General features: G+C 42.2%; 1 protein-coding gene across 1 annotated transcript in view; it reads right to left on the bottom strand.

Moving 5' to 3' along the window:
* Positions 1 to 1896: 1896 nt before the first annotated feature.
* The window catches only part of CFDP1 (chromatin remodeling protein CFDP1), a 106951-nt gene continuing 91010 nt past the window's right edge, over positions 1897 to 17837 (bottom strand). Inside the window, exons 6-7 of the mRNA XM_089692852.1 lie at positions 9430 to 9588; positions 1897 to 2472 (exon numbers count right to left, since the gene is read on the bottom strand). Coding sequence (XP_089548978.1) covers positions 2379 to 2472; positions 9430 to 9588 — 253 coding nt within the window. The 3' untranslated portion in view covers positions 1897 to 2378. The remainder of the gene's footprint in view (positions 2473 to 9429; positions 9589 to 17837) is intronic.

The following is a 17837-nucleotide window of genomic DNA, read 5'->3' as shown; positions in this document are numbered from 1 at the left end:
GGTTCACATACTTTTTCTTGCAACTGTACATACATACACACACACATAATACATATTGTTTATATTGTACATATATACGGTCCTGTAAAAAGTATTTGCCCTCTTTCTGATTTTTTTTTTTTTTAATGACTTAAATTATTAAAATCATATTTTCATATTACAGAAAGATAACCTGAGTAAATACAAAATGCAGTATAAATGATGATTTAATTTAGTAACAGAAAACAGCTGGCCAAACCTGCCTGGCTCTATGTGAAAAAGTAAATGCCCCTTCCCCTTTGCTAAATCATGAATGCACGGTGATTAACCATATTTTTTGGAAAACCAAGTTACATTTCACTTGCCCCACTCAGGCCTGATTATCGCCAGACCTGTTGAATCAAGAAATCACTGACAAAGTGTAGTACGGTAAAAGATCTCAAAACGCAACACATCATGCTGCGATCTAAAGAAATTCAAGAACAGATAAGAAATAAAGTAATTGACATGTATCTGTCTGGAAAGGGTTGCAAAGCCATTACTAAGGCCTTAGGACTTCAGCGAACCACAGCGAGAGCCAAAATCCACAAATGGAAAAGACTCAGAACAGGTAAACCTTTTCATGAGTGGCAATCCTACAAAAATTACTCCAAGAGCACAATGACTTATCCAGGAGGTCATAAAAGAACCCAGAAACAACATCTAAAAAACTGCAGGCCTCTCTTGCCTCAGTTAAGGTTAGTGTTCATGATTCAACAAGAAAAAGACCGGGCAAAAATAGCATCCATGGGAGAGTTCCAAAAGTTATTGCTGACCAAAAAGAACACAAAGGCTTGTCTCACATTTGCCAAAAACATCTTGATTATCCCCAAGACTTTTGGGCAAATATTCTGTGAACTGATGAGACAAAAGCTGAACCTTTTGGAAGGTGTGCGTCCCTTTATATCTGGCATAAAATTAACACAGCATTTCATAAAAAGAACAGCATACCAACAGTCAAACATGGTGGTGGTAGTGTGATGATCTGGGGCTGCTTTGGAGCTTCAGGACCTGGACAACTTGCCATAATTGATGGAACCATGAATTCTGTGCTCTACCAGAAAATCCTGAATGTCCAGCCATCAGTTCGTGACCACAAGCTCAAGCGCACTTTGATTATGCAGTAGGGCACATCAGCAAGTCCTCCACTGAACAGCTCGAAAAAAAACAAAATTAAAGTTTTGGAGTGGCTTAGTCAAGGTCCGGACTTAAATCTGATTGAGATGCTGTGGCATGACCTTAAACAGGCCATTCATGCTCGAAAACCCTCCAATGTGGCTGAATTAAAACAATTCTGCAAAGAAGAGTAGGCCATAATTCCTCCACAGCGATGTGCAAGACTCCCTACCAGTTATCGCAAACGCTTCAATGCAGTTGTTGCTGCCAAGGGTGGCAATTACTTTTTCACATAGGGTCAGGTGGGTTTGGACAGCTTTTTTTCCCCTTAATAAATGAAATCAACATTTAAGAAGTGCATTTTGCATTCAATTGGGTTAACTTTGTGCAATATTAAAATTTGTAAATTTGTTTGATGATCTGAATCATCTAATTGTGACAAATATATCACTAAGAGGGAAAATAATTTTTCACAGATATAGATATATATATATATATGCGCGCATTTTCTCCTTTTGCACTGCAGGATTATGTTCCATTTGCCACATATTTGGATTATGAAAAGGAAATCCCGTTCTCCATAACATTTGTTTTCTTGTAGTATATCAAGTGTTACAGCCAAAAGCCCTGCTCTGCCCTGCTGTTTTTTTACTTTGGCAGATGGCAAATTATTGCCTATATTAAGGAATCACATATGATTGCTGAGATGAACTTGCAATGTTTGTTCCCGCTTGCACAAATTTAACATGTTATAAATGAGAATTTTAGCTGAAAATCTTTATTAGCATACATCCTGCCTTAACCCAGTGAAGATAACTATGAATCTGCACTGAAACGGAAGCATATCCCATATGTATAGAAATGTGGTTCTGTAAACATCAGTACATAGCCTTAAGAATATTTACGTTCAGCTAATCACATTTACATATCTAAAAACGTGAAGAAAAAAAAATCTCTACCATTTCACATTTCTATAGCGTACGAGAAATGAGTCTATTGCCTGAATAGTTTATATACAAAGTTACATTTATTATTTTGGGAACTAACACATTCTGCAACACAATGATATCGGTTGTGAAATCTTTTACTTACAAAAAAAAAATTGAAAAAATAACACCCCAAAGAACAAATAAGCTAAAATGTTCATGTTACAGTCCAAATATACAGATCATAATATTCCACTCAGTAATGAAACAATGGCAGCCCTGAATCTGTTTCGTGTTTCGGCGGTCAGAAGACGAGGGTCAAGAAGGTTTCATGTTTTTGAGTCTGACTTCTCGTTCTAGTTCAAACTGTCTGTAGTCCACTCTCTCCAGGAAAGCCTTCCTCTCAATATACCTGTAAACATATAAAGGAATTCGATTTAGATGTGCTATGATCATCATTAATACAACAGTACATTAACTCCTTTACATCTTTAAGCGCTTTAAATGGGCTGTTATGACTGAAGCTGGAAGGAGCGGCTCCCAGTCACATGGCACTGTGATTGGCTGAACTGTGCTGACTTCATCAGGAGCCGGCCCTACAGGTCCCTGATTGTCAGTAATTGACTGTGAGCTGTTGGAAACAACTTGGTCACAGTTATATGCAATGGCTTTGTGTAAAGGACCTGCTGCTGCCAGTGTCTGTCCGGAGTACCAGACTGGATGTAATCAACAGATGCAAATATTACAGCAGACCCGTGGATTGAAGAGTGTGGGGTGGCCAATCTTTACAGCCCAACTCCACAATTAATAAATATTACTCAGCTGCTTAGCAGACTTTCATTTGAATATACTAGAGCAGGGGTATTCAATTAAAATTCATGGAGGTCTGGGCAGTAAAATTTTGTTCTAGCTGATGTCCGAATTGCATTTTTGTGCGATGACTCTTCACATTCCTGACCCCTCTCCTCCTAAATCACAATCCCATTCTTACATCAGATTCTCTGTCCCCCTTCCACAGGCATATCACAATTCCTCCCTCACATCATAGTTTACCCATTACAGTAGTGTTCCTCAGCCCCCCCTTCACATCAGCCCCCTCCCACAGTGTCACTTGCCCCCCTTTACATCCCAGCTGCCACAGCGGCATCCTCTGCCCCCTTCCCATCACAGACCCCGCAGTGGTGTCCTGTGCCCCCTTCTCATCACAGCCCCCACAGTGGTGTGTCCTCTGCCCCCTTCCCATCACAGACCCCGCAGTGGTGTCCTGTGCCCCCTTCACATCACAGTTCCCACAATGGTGTCCTCTGCTCCTTCATATCACAGCCCCCACAGTGGTGTCCTCTGTCCCCTTCATATCACAGACTCCACAGTGGTGTCCTATGCCCCCTTCATATCACAGACTCCACAGTGGTGTCCTCTGTCCCCCTTCATATGACAGACCCCCACAATAGTGTCCTCTGCCCCCTTCACATCACAATTCCCCCCAGTAGTGTCCTCTGCCCCCTTCACATCACAGACCCCACAGTGGTGTCCTCTGCCCACTTCACATCACAATTTCCCCAGTAGTGTCCTCTGCCCCCTTCACATCACAGACCCCACAATGGTGTCCTCTGCCCCCTTACCATCACAGACCCCACAGTGGTGTCCTCTGCCCCCTTACCATCACAGACCCCACAGTGGTGTCCTCTGCCCCCTTCACATCACAGACCCCACAGTGGTGTCCTCTGCCCCCTTCACATCACAGACCTCACAATGGTGTCCTCTGCCCCCTTCACATCACAGACCCCACAGTGGTGTCCTCCGCCCCCCTCACATCTCAGCCCCCACAGCAGTGGGGGATCCACAGGTTCCCCCTTAACATCACTGCCATCACAGCAGTGTCCTCTGCCCCTTTACTCTTCTTACATGGGCACACAGAGGACAGCCAAAGGCTGTACAGTTTTGAACGGCGGGTGGGAGCTGCTGGAGATAACATTACATATTAACAAGCTGTTGTCTTGACAGCCAATCACAGCGGTCACATGATCGGAATGCCCACCTCCTACTTCCGGCATTTCGATCCTCTTAAAGAGCCAAGAGGTGTCAACAGGAAGGGGTTAAGTATTTCAATAGCAACTCGTGACAGTAGCAACGCAGACACCTTTTCCTTACATGGATTTGATTCAAGCCGTGGCTGCAGCCATTATCCCGATTTTGCTAATTCCTGTCCAGGACATAAATGTACATATGGTGGATGGGAAGCAGTTAAGTGTCAAAAAAATCCTGTAATACTTAGCACCATCTAATGGTCAAATGCAGTGTTTTCACTTCAAATAACGGAAAATCCTTTGTTCAGCACAGGAAATAGCCGAATAACCTTTGTTTTTTGCCCCTTTCGCACAAAACGAATGTACATGCACTTTCACTGGGTGAACTGCTAAGCACATTTTTTTTGTGTGAATAATTTCCTACCACCTAATTTTGACTACCGGTCTCTACACCGGTACTACAGTGATCGCCACCGCCCCTGACGACATCAATTGGATGACGAAACGCGTCGAATGGAGCTTTGCTGCGTGACGCCATCACATTTTTTGGAGGGACGGCAGCCATTTTCCTGGTTGGAAACTTGATACAAATGCTGGTAACCATCCAATACAGTGTACGAGTAACTTGTAATAAACAGGGTGATTTTATTATTTAATTACTACGCTATGAGTGGTCTTCTTCTTTTATTCCTTATCTAAACATTGGATGGAAGTCTTCTTTTAGGACCTGTTTAGACCTTTGAGAGGAGCATTGAAATCTATTCTGATAAGGATTGCCAGTTCCATGATCTGCACATATTCATCCCCCATTTGAAGTTGCCTATATTGACCAGTGTGTTTCAGTCAGAATTTCTGGTCAGAGGCTGAACCATTTGGGTGTCCTGGTGATGGTGGATCGTGGGAACTGCATCTGGAATTTTTTTGATTAATTGGACTTTGTTTTTTATGTTTTTGATTAGCGCTGCAAATTTGATTTATTTTTTATAGACTGCTAAATACTTTTTAGCATCACCAGTTATATCAGTCTTGTGTCCTCTATCAGTGTCTAGCAGAGCACTGGTTAAAGCTTGTAGGAGGAGTTTTCTTTCTGCTCTAGGAAAATGCAAAACCCCTGACCCTCTGTCTGGACAGTGCTGATTGGCCCTGTGCTGATCACATGCACTTCACCAAGAAAAAAAAAAAACCTCTAGCAATACCCACTAAACTGAGCATGTGCAAGTGGCTATTGTTCAGTCTGTCTTATCAGGAGGACATCTGAACAAGAGGAGGGGCAGAAAAGAAAGGATTAACCCCTTAGGTTCTACAGTGAGTATAACAAGCATACTTTACTGAATATACAGACCGATTTTACTGTTGTGGGTTTAGTAATACTGTATATGTAGAGAATGGAGATCCGCAGTGGCGGAGGGACAAGTATCTACCCTTTTCATTACAGGGAGGCATTTTTTTTAATCTACTGACAGAGTCACTTTAAATATGCAGATAGAAACCTTGGCACATTCCATGGAGAAAAGAAACATTTATGCAGCCATCTGGTCTACACTGCAGGCAGTGGTCAATCGAAATGGCGTGCGGGTAATTAAAGGATGTTCTGTAGATCTGGGAGCCTGTGTGAGGGTTACATAAGAGGACGTGGTGCCAGAGTACAGCAGTATTCTCCCCACAAGCAATTGAAAGCCAACAAGTAGAGGCCCATGCTGAGTCAGGGCAGCCTGGGCACATAAGAGCAAGCTGTACTGTGCTCAGTGAAGGCTCCATGCCAGCTGCTTACACAGCAAAAACCTGTGCCAGGGGCACACCAGCCCATTCCCTTTGTGCTGTTAATGCAGGGCACTTGCTCTGCTTTATTAATAGTATAATGTGTAAGTTTGCTCCATTGTATCCATTGCCCACGTCATTAGCTCATCTTAAATACACATTTCAAAAGTCATTTATCACAAAAGCCGCCTTCAGTCCTGTGGACAAGTGATGTTTGCAGACAAGCCAGGAGGCTTTTGCGTTCTACTCAGCAGAAGACCACAATGCAGTGCCCTTGTGCTGTCAACTGTCAGCTTTATCGCTAAAGATCTATAGCTATTTTTTTTTTTTTTATATTCAAAAAATAAATTCTGTTAACCTATAAAAAGCTATATGACATCAGTCATCCCTAATGTACAAATACTACACACAAATCATTTTCTGTCTTGACTATTGCAATGCACCTGTCATTTAAACCTATTGAATTTGAAAATATTTAGCAGTGGGCACCCGTTGCCTAAGGATACCTTTCCCTTCACAAGTGACAAGCTCACTGAAGCATTTCGGCTGCTGGTATCATTCCTGTAGAGTGATGGCAGATAGGCGATATTATTTGCAGAGCATTTCTTAATAAAATGTCGCTGTGTGCTTTCTGCCTACTGAGCTGCCAACCCTCAACTTAGAATGACTGGGGATCTTTATCTCTTGACACTTGAGGGGGGGGGGGGGGACAGAGAGGTTCTATATGGTATGTTGGAAGTTGATTCCTCTCTCGTGCTGTGTGCTAAAGTACATAGTTCATTTTTTCATTTTTGTTCTGAGATAATACATTTGTGCATGTCGTATGGCAATGCAGAAGAGGTTGGCAATATATCCACATCATTGTGACTCTCTTTTATAGACTTTAAAGTGGCTGTAAAGGCTGAAGATTTTTACCTTCATGCCTTCTATGCATGAAGGTACAAAACCTTCTGTGTGCAGCAGCCCTACCCAGAACCCCTAATACTTACCCGAGCCCCTTCGCAATCCAAAAATGTGCATGAGAGCCTCGTCTCTCTAGGGACTCTCCCTCCTCATTGACTGAGATAGCAGTGGGAGCCACTGGCACCTGCTGCTGTCAATCACAGCCAGTGAGCCAATAAGGAGAGAGAGTGGGCGAGGCTAAGCCATGGTTCTGTATGTGAACGAACACGTAGAGCAACAGCTCTGGAGCGAGCTTGCTTGAGTGCCCCCATAGCAAACTGCTTGCTATGGGGGCACTAGACAAGAGGGGTGGTCCAGGAGTGCCAGCAGGGGACTCAAGAAGAGGAGGACAATGGGTTGCTCTGTACAAAACCACTGCATAGAGCAGGTAAGTAAGGCATGTTTGTTATTTAATTAAAAACAAAATTTGCAATATCACTTTAACCCACTTCTAAACAACAGACAGACGTTATTAAAGCACACTTATTTCTATCTGCTTTTGTTAAAAAAATAAATAAAAAACATACAGTGGCAATAAAAAGCAAGAGGACAGTTTAGTACTAAGGCTACTCTTCCAAGAAGTGGCACTCAGCCAAGATGACTCCCAAGGCAGAGCGCAGAATACTCACTGAGGTAAAGAAGAACCAATGAGTAACAGCCAAAGGCTTGAAGACATCATTGGAACTGGCAACATTCCCGTTCACGAGTCTACCATACATAAATCTTTGAACAGGCAAGTGCAAAGAAGGGCACAGCTTACCAAGATCAAAACATCATCCCAACCATGAAGTGGAGGGAACATCGTATTTGGGCTTGCTTTGCTGCCTCAGGTCCTGAACCAGTTGCCATCATCAAGGGGAAACTGAATTTCCAAATTTACCAAAATGACATATATTATAATGTCTGGGTGGCTGTCCACCAGCTGAAGCTTAGTTGAAATTGGAAGATGCCGCAGGTCAATGACATTAAGCATTGAAGTAAATCCACCACAGACTGGCTTCAGACTCCGTTTGGAGTGGCCCAGAGTCTAGACCTTAACCCCATAGAGATGCTGTGGAATGTGACCTCCAGAGAGCCATTCTCAGACATCTTACAAATGTGTCAAAGCTGAAGCAGCTTTGTAAAGAGAAATGGTCGAAAATTCGTCCTGAACGTTGTGTGGGTCTGATCCAGAGCCACCGAAATCAACGGTTTGAAGTCATTGCTGCCAAAAGAGGTTCAACCAGCTAGAAATGCCTAGGGTTCAATTACTTTTTCCTCTAGCAATGTGAATGTTTAATGGGTGTGTTCAATAAAGACACAAACAATTAGAATTGTTTTTGTGTTGTCAGCTTAAAGCTTGGTATACACACTAAGCTTTTTTTCGTTCAACCCAGCAAGTAGAATCGTACCAAACAATCAATGTTAGTGCAGCGTTCTCTTTCGCTGTGCGTTTGTGTTCTGAGAGGGAGACCCCCCCCATCAGAACACAGTAATCAACGCTCGCAGACATTAGCTGTCAGTGCTGATCAGTGTTCTGATGGGGGGGGGGGGTCCCCCTCCCCATCAGAACACACTAATCAGCGCTCGCAGCCATTGGCTGTCAGCACTGATCAGATGCTTATTTTCCAGCATATCCCATCAACAAAAGCCGGTCCTCAGACTGGCTTCAGTTGGAAGGATAACTGTAACACATGGTCTGAATGTCAGCTGGTTCCTGATGAACCGGCTGATATTTGGACCATGTGTACCCAAGCTTAAGCGTTTATCTATTGTAACTTAGATGGGAATCGGGTCACATTTTATGGCTCATTACTGCAGAAAACCAGTTAATTCCAAAGGGTTCATAAATGTTTTCTTGTCACAGTATAACGGTGGGATAAACTGCTATATCAGCTTCTTTTGTAACTCTGTTATTAAAAAAACAAAACAAAACCAAACAAAAAAAAAACCAAAAACCAAAAAAAAACCACTTTCCTGGTTAAATCTGCAGCCAGCTTTGATTTTTGAAAACTGACAAAAATGTCAGCCATGGCGTCCTCACATATGTTCCGCGTTGCAATGTATTTAACTAAATTTTTATTTTGTTGAAGTAGCTTTACACTTTAAATGTAAATCCTAATTTGAAATAACAAAAATAGGGTTTAAAGTGGAATTTCACTCAAAAATTTAAGCCCCATTGGTTTGCAACAGTTTTTTTTTGGAGAGGGGGGGGTGTACCATTTTTGGTAAACGGTATCGTCTCCTACTTCTACAATCTACGCCCAGGCAAGGATAACTTTGGTTGGCCTGTCCCTTCCCACAGCCTCCTGGGACATGTAATACCTCTCAGGAGACTGCAGGACCTTTCACAAAGCACGATGCAATCTTGTGCATGGGCAGAGGGTAGCCAGCTGTGGTTCCTCAAGAAGCCCCAACCCGCACCCATATTTAGGATGGTGGCGCTGATGACCCAAAGTTGTAAGAACAACCGGCTGCGGGAAGACAGCGCTGGACTCCAAGGACTGGTAAGTACCTGATTTTTAAATGTCAGCAGCTACAGTGTTTGAAAAATGAAGTTCCACTTTAACTGCAGACGTATGCCTATAACTCTGCACTGTGGAGATTTCTAAATCTGACATTCATATTATATGTGGCAGTGATAGATATTGAGACACTTTTACCCGTCTTTGCCTCGGTTGTGAATAGCCAACTCGTCACCGATCCCTTCTTGCTCTTTGAAGGATTCCCAGTCCAGTTTAGATTTCTCCAGAGTGCTCATCTTCTGCTTTTTGGATCCCAATTTCCCCAGAATGCTGTACATGCCACCCGTTCTTTTCACACTGAAGCAGGAGATAAAAAAAAAAACAAAACACAAGGGTGAGTGTCAGTATATTCCTATATAAGCAAATAAGAAAAATGCTACATGAAAAATAACAGTCCAATGAGGCAAAGAGCATACCAAATGCTCACAGCGCTACTGCCTCCATGTTCTTCAGAGACTTACTACTGATTTCATGGAATACATTCCAACTTCTATTGCTCCAATACAGGCTCCTCAAACCTTCATGTGAATGAAACCCTGTCATCAGACCATTCATTTCAACAAAAACATTCCCATACGATTATAAGTGAATTTTATTTATTTATAGAAGAATTCTAGGCATGGATTATGTTTACATAGTTACATTGGCCCAGCTTAGACCATTATAACCATGTACAGTATATACCATACCTGGCCGATGCCCCTGCAAGATGGAAATCACTGACACCAATATTGTAGTGATCTCCACTGACGTCTGGGTCCTGTGCTGACCAGCCAGCCTTATGCATTGTGAACACAGGTCAGCTGCTCAGAATGGGCACCATTTGGAGAATACTTTGCACTCTCTGAATGAATGAAAAGCGTTAATTGGACGAAGTGGAGAGGCAGGAAGGTGACGTCACACTCTCCGCCTTCTCCAATCAGAGAACGTTTTCCATTAATTCAGAAAATGCAAAGCATTCTCTGATTGGTTCCTATGCCAATTTCCTGTATTGACAGTGCATCAAGCCGAGTGCTCAGCACAGGACACAGAAGAAGGTGAAGATAACTGGAGTAGCTGTGTCTACATCAGTGATTTCTAGCTTCCAGGGCACTGGTATATACAGTACATAGTTACACTGGTCCAGGCTATGTAAAAATATACTATACCTGGAATTCTTCTTTAAAGGAGATGTTTAGGTTTGCTAAAAACAAATATACATAACTCTATGCTGCAGCATTGGAGTGACGCTGCAGCTGTCCCACGTCAGCTCTAAGACAAAGAACTGAGCAATCACATGGTCACGGATTGCTCAGTTCTTGGTGTTCTCAGAGCAGAGAGCAGTAACTGTCAGTCACTGTTCTCTGCTTTACAACTCCAGTGCTCACTGGACTGCCAGGCAGAAGAGGAGGCAGGTGCAACTTTCTCCGCCTCTCAGCGTGCCGTGACAGTGGACAATCAAGCAACTTGCTGGATCATGTCAAAATTGTCAGGATTTTTCCAGTGCCTGGATTAGCTCCACTATGTCATGTCAGCTGATAGCAGACTTTAGCCCGCTGTCACCTGATTCTGGGTCACAGGAATGCAAAAGTAATTGCAGTTCTGTGACCCCACAAGTATCACCAAAAAAGCTTTTGGCCAAGCTTCTCTTTCATTGCATGCTCTTTACCTAAATTTACCTTTACATGTAGACATCCAAAAGCCTTAGGACTGCTGCTGGGTGCCAAAATCTTGGATTTGATGTCAGCAGACCCATAGATCAATGCCAAGCAACAATCTATAGTTTCCCCATTTAATTTTGCCCTGGCAGCTAAAGAACAGTAAATCAGACATAGCCTGTGCATTGGATTCTGTGAGGTCTTTTGTCATTGAGGCCTCATGCACACTGGGCATTTTAAAAACGCCAGTAGGATTAGCTGTAAAAACATTAAAAACGCAAGTTTTTCCACATTAGCTGCGTTTTTCCACGGTAGCATTTTGTTTTTTGTTTTTTTACACAAAAAAATTAAATCTTGGCTCAAAAAAATGCTCAAAAACGCTGGTTTTACCACGTTTACCAGTGTGACAGCATTTTTACACCTGAAAAAAAAAACTTCTTGAAACCCACTAGTTCTGTTATTTTTCTAGCCAGAAAACGCCCCTGCCAAGAAACGCTGATTAAAGCCTATGTTTGCATGGACATATAGGATAACATGCTGGGGAGTTTCCTGGCTGTAGGAAAAAAAAAACCGCCAGAAGCCAAAAACAGCCGCTGTAAAAACGCCCATTGTGCATGAGGCCTGAAGTTGAGGACAGGAAGGCACTTATTGGGACCTTCTTCAATGTACCCCTGCAGTGCTGTGAAGAGGACCAGGCATTGCCAGAAGAGAAGATTTCTACAGAAACCATCAGCCTGCAGGACGTGATACATACTTCAGTTCAGGGAAGTTGCATTTGGGATCATACACATCTGCAGATTTTTTGTGTAAATGCACAAACCCATTTGAAGAATTTCCACTTCTAAACAAGAATACTTCAGGTGCGTATTTTAAAAAGGATCTTCCGACAGCTCTGCCAATAAGAACTTGTGTTCCATTCAGAATATATTCATAAATCAGTGTGAATGACCCGTAAAAAACAAAAAACCCCAATAGTACGGCAATGCCTGCAGTTCTTGGGGGAGGTTGAAAGTTCTTAAAACAAAACAACAAAACCATAAGGCTGCTAAAACATTCTGCTCATTTTATTGCAAATATTTCCAGGAACAGAACCAGCTTTAACCAGGGGATGGAAAATTTCAGACAGAATTAGGCAAACAGAGCAGTCTAGCAGTCTATTCCAATATTATCAAATATAAACAGGCCTCTGCTGTACATTTTTTTTTTAAGGTGCACCGACTACCTACCACACATTGGAAGGACAGAAACAACAAGGAGGTTTATAGCAGCAAAGTAAACCTGTGAATAATCTCCCTTTCACTGGGGGCTGCCCTTGCACTGCAACGAGTAAAGTGGTTCTAAAGGCTCAAAGTTTTTTACCTTCATGCATTGTAAGCCTGAAGGTAAAAAACCACCTGTGTGTAGCAGCTCCCCCAACATTTACCTGAGCCCTATCCTGCGATACCCATGCCAGCCTCCGTTCTCCAGGAACTCTCACTTCTGATTGGCTGAGGCAGCAGCAAGAGCCATTAGCTCCTGCTGCTGTCAATCACAGCCAGTGAGCCAATCAGTAGAGGGAGGAGGTGGGGCCGAGCTGCAGGTGTGTGTGACTGGACACTCAGAGCCACAGCTCGGGAGCGAGCCTACTCGGGTGCCCCCATACCAAGCTATTTGCTGTGGGGGCACCTGTCAGAAGGGAGGGCCCAGGAATGCCGGAAGGGGATCCAAGGAGGATAGGGGCTGCTCTGTGCAAAACCACTGCACAGAGCACGTAAGTATGACATTTGTTATTTAAAAAAAAAAAACAAAACATAAAACAAGACTTTAATATCATTTTTATTATTATACAGGATTTATATAGCGCCAACAGTTTGCTCAGTGCTTTAGATCACTTTAAATGCTCGTTTAAGTCTAAGGGGGACGGAAAAAGCAATATCCCCATCCACTTCAAATGTGTGGATGGCATGGGGAAATTGACTCAACCGGCTGGCAAAACCCAAAAAAACAGAGCCATGTACACTATAGCCAGCTTAAAGTGGAACTACACTGTATCTGAGCACCAGTCAGATATCTGAGCAGCAGCACAATCCAGAAGCACTATTTCATTCATTTTTTAAAATTTAAAGCAAACTTCCCCATCCATCCATGTCTCCATGTTTTATTTTGTAAGTGAGAAATCACTTACAAAAACACCCCCCTAGCATTTCTGGCCGTGGCCATCTTGAATAAGGGCAAATGCTTCATGTAGCATTCACCTCCTGGTTTCCATCTGCCCTCAGCTCAGGCACGAAGGAAAGAGGGTGTGCTTAGCTGAATGAACCCCTCCTGAAGACTCCTGGGATGTATGACATCATTTGCCTAGGCAAGGAAACCTGAAAGTAACTACAGAAATGTAAAAAAAAAGAAAAGTTTAAACAAGTAAATATGATATACTTTCCTATCTATTTATTATTGCCAGCAGCCTAAGGATTCAAAATAGTCAATGTTGATTGGAAGAGTGAAGTTACACTTTAAGACAACTTCTATGTATCCTGTATTCATTAACCACATGCCGCCCAGTCACTGTAGAAATACGGCGGCAGGGCGGCACGGCTGGGCAAAACCACGTTTTAAAACGTGTGTTTTTAAAACAGGTAGGGGGCGCGCGTGAGGCGCTCCGCCGCCCTACCTGTCCCTCCGATCACAGCCGCAGATGTCAGTCACCGGGTCACAGCCGGCCGTTACCGGCTATGTCCCGCCGATCGGCGGCAATCACTGACAGAGAGCACAGCTGCAGTAGTTGTGCTTTCTGTCAGTTCCCTGACAGCTCCAGGACACGCTGATCGGGACAGAAGAGTTTCTCTCTCCCGATCAGCGGTGTTCCCTGCAATACACACCCCCGCCCCCTAGTAAAACACTCCCCTCACACAGTTAACCCTTTCCCTGAATAATAAACTTAACCCCTTCCTCCCCAGTGCCATTAGTACAGTGTCAGTGTTTTTTTTTTTTGCACTGATCACTGTATTTGTGTCACTGGGGATGTCAGTGACCCCAAGTCAGTACCCCCAATGTCAGAATGTCCGCCGCAGTCCCGCCATAAGTCACTGATTGCCGCCATAAGTCGCTGATCGCCGCCATAAGTCGCTGATTGCCGCCATTATTAGTATAAAACCCTAAAAATCCCAGTATCTTTCCCGCCATTTGTAAACGCTATAACGTTCACGTAAACCAATTAATTTATTGGTTTTTTTTTTTTTTTTTAGCAAAGACATGTCGCAGAATGCATTTTGGCAGAAATTTATGACTAAATTTGATTTTTACATTTTTTTTACTGGACATGTTTTATAGCAAAAAGCCCAAAATTTAGTTTTTTTTCCTCAAAATTGTCAGCCTTTTTTTATAATAGCGCAAAAAATAAAAACCGCACAGGCAATCAATTACCACCGAAGAAAGAAAGCTCAATTTGTGGGGAAAAAAAGGATGTAAATTTAATTTATGTACCGTATTGCATGACTGCGCAATTGTCCGTTAAACTAGCGCAGTGCTGTATAGCCAAAAAATGGAGTAAATTTCAGTATCTATACCATAGTTTGTAGACGCTATAACTTTCACACAAAGCAATCAATATACACTTATTGGGATTTTTTTTTACCAAAAACATGGAGCAGAATACATTTTGGCCTAAATTTATAACTAACTTTGAGTTTACTATATATTTGTTATAGCTGAAAGTAAAAAATACTGTTTTTCTTCAAAATTTTTGGCCTTTTTTTGTTTAGAACGTGAAAAATAAAAAGCGCACAGGTGATCAAATACCACCGAAAGAAAGCTCTATTTGTGTGAAAAAAAAGGACGTAAATTTCGTTTGGGTGCAGCATTGCATGACCGCGCAATTATCAGTTGAATTAGTGCAGCGCCGAGTAGCAAAAAGAGGCCTGGTCATTAAGGGGGGTAAATCCTCTGGAGGTCAAGTGGTTAAATTGATGCTGCTGTTTGTTAATGGCAGGAGATCCATTTAAATGAACTTTTACGTCTATAGTTGCTGTTTCCACAATGTACTTGAAATCTGTAACTTGCTTTTGTCATGTGTAGTGCAAAGAAGAAGAAGAAGAGCATCCCGCAGCCATGGAAGGGTTAACACTATATCTAGCTGCTTCTCTACAGTTCCCACCATTGTAGAGATACAACATACACATTCTAAAATAAAAGCGGGGTGGGTACAGACAATCAGAATACACAGCTGACCCAGGCAGTTCACATATCACAAAGGGCTGGAACCACTTTCCCATCACTAAGATAAGACAAGACAGTGGTTTCCATAGTACTCTGTAAATACAGGGGTGACACATTTGCACCTTACTATGGCAATAATGCAAAACAAACACAGCCCTGCATTAGCTGGGATCATTAGGGTTGGCTTTTTTTTTTTTTTTTTAAGTTTAATTCTGGGCACATAAAGACACACATTAATGCAGTTCTGTATTCATTAACCACTTCAAGTCTGGACAGTTTTACCCCCTTCCTGTAAAGGCCAATTTTCAGATTTCAGGGACAATTGCGCGGTCATGCAACACTGTACCCATATGAATTTTTTTAGCATTTTTTTGAGACAGATAAAACTTTATTTTGGTGGTATTTATTCACCACTGGGAGTTTCATATTTTTTCATAAAAATTAAAAAGTCCAAAAATTTTGAAAGAAAATGTTTTTGTAAATAATCTTTCTTCACAAAATCTTGGTCAAAATTTACTCAGTTATCTTTTTAGTAAAAAAAAATGACCCAAATTAGTTTACAACCAAAAATTATAATTTTTCTAAATTTTTTTTTCACATTTTTATTTTTTTTTTATATTAGTTTTTTAACATACTGTCACCCTAACAGTACAGTGTCACCATAGTGACACTGTACTACTTGTGGGGGGTGATGAATATATTTTTTTTTTTACACCGATTACTTTTACACCAATAAAGGCTGTAAAAGCAATCATTTCTCCTTCTCTCTGGCTGAATTCTTGCAGCCATTGAGAAATACTGTGAGAGCTGTGATTGGTCACAGCTTGTCACATGCTAGAAGGCTGTTGTGAATAGCCTTGTACCATGTGACCTCTGTGATAATTCACCGATTTCACTAGGAGTAAGCAGTGATGTCAGAAGTGACATCTTGCTTACTACTATTCATGTGATCACTGATTGACCAATCAGTGATCACATGATCGGGACCTCACACAGAGGTCCCATACAGCGATCGGTGTTCCGCTGTGTCCGGATGGTGTTGCTGCACACTCCCAGGGAGAGCGCACAGGCAGGGAAGCGGGAGGATGTTTATAAATTGTTTAGTTTAATACACACCAAACTGAGCATGTGCAACTTGCCCCTAAGGCTCTGTTCTATCAGGAGATGAAATGGGGACAGTAGAAGGGGAGGATCAGAGAATACAGGATCAAACATCCTTTTTACACAATGCAGAGGACTAACCCCTTAAGTTCCACAGTGAGTATAACAAGCATGCTTTACTGCATATACAGACTGATTTTACTGTTGTGGGTTTAGTAACACTTTAAAATAAGGAGAAATTGTTCAGTGTGCTGCTGGGCCACATTAACATTTCTAGGCATTTGCTTTAACATAGCAAATGTTCACTTTTTAAGCTCAGGTCCAATTTCAAAAGGGAGCAAAATACCAGACTTTACATATGACCTTAAGTCATTCCGGATAGAAAGCACACAAATGAAGGAAATATAAAACCTTTACAAGTAAACCTGCACAATTATAATGATAGTGACACTAAACAATATCCTTACTCCCCAAAAACAATCCATACACATCCACTACTTAATGGTCATGTAACCCAATTTTCTTGAAATTGTTTCTTATGGTGTTTTTCAGCTTCCCTCCTTGTAATGTATTCAGTGAGCTCCCGAACCTCTTCTTCCCCCGAACCTCTTCTCCCCCCCCCCCCACTTCCAATTGTTTGGAACAAGCAGTGTGTGTAAGTTGCAGTCATGTGCGCACTCTACGCACACTGCAAAACCATAGTCCATAGTCTCTAATCCATCTCAGGACTGAGCAGGAGAAGGTGGCTATGTTCCTACATACAGTGAGACCAAAGAGAACGAACGTAGTCACCCTCCAACAGGAAGTCAGATCACAGCAGGAAAATAATTAATTTGCAGATTTGGAGTCCTCGGGTTCTTGGGTTTTAGTGGTTATACCAGGATGAGTCATCATCCGGGTATCAAAATTTTCAGAGGGCGATTCCCTTTACTGTAGAAGTGATTAGAGTGGCTGTAGAACCACTTGATGACTTCTACAGACTTGGCTCTCTTTGGTCTGACTGTATGAAGGAACATAGCCACCTTCTCTTGCTCAGTCCTGAGATGGATTAGAGACTATGAACTATGGTTTTGTAGTGTGCATAAAGTGCACACATGACTACAACTAACACTCAGCCACCGCTGCCTTTCCTCGGGCTCTCCTGTCCAATCAAGGAGCCCAGGACCACTCTGACCAGAGGCATCCTGTGGACTGAAAGGAGAAAGAGCAACTGATGTTGCTCCTCCCTCTCCGTGAGATCAGAAACCGGAAGTGACGAGGATATTCTTACTTCCGGTTTAATGTTTACAAGCCGTTACTAGCTTGTACAAGCATCTGATCACACCGATCATGGTTTGATCAGATGGTTTGGATGTCAGAGGAGACATCTGGGGTCCCCAGATATCTCCATAAAGAGTACCCGTCATGGTCCATGTTATCAAATGGGAGGTTGTTCATCCCTTGTGATAGTAATAGTGTTGATTAAAAAAAAAAAACCAAACAACGGGTGTGGAAATGTAAAAAAAAAAAAAAACTACTTGTCCAGGGGACTAAATCGGTGTCCCAATCTACTTGTCCTGATAAAAAAAAATAAATCAATTTTAACCAAAACTGTATTTAAATCAGACGTGATATTAG

Source organism: Staurois parvus, unplaced genomic scaffold (genome assembly GCF_062004578.1).
Source record: "Staurois parvus isolate SC_StPar_1 unplaced genomic scaffold, SC_StPar_1.0 ptg000607l, whole genome shotgun sequence".
NCBI lineage: Eukaryota > Metazoa > Chordata > Amphibia > Anura > Ranidae > Staurois > Staurois parvus.
This window is presented reverse-complemented; position numbering and strand designations above follow the sequence as displayed.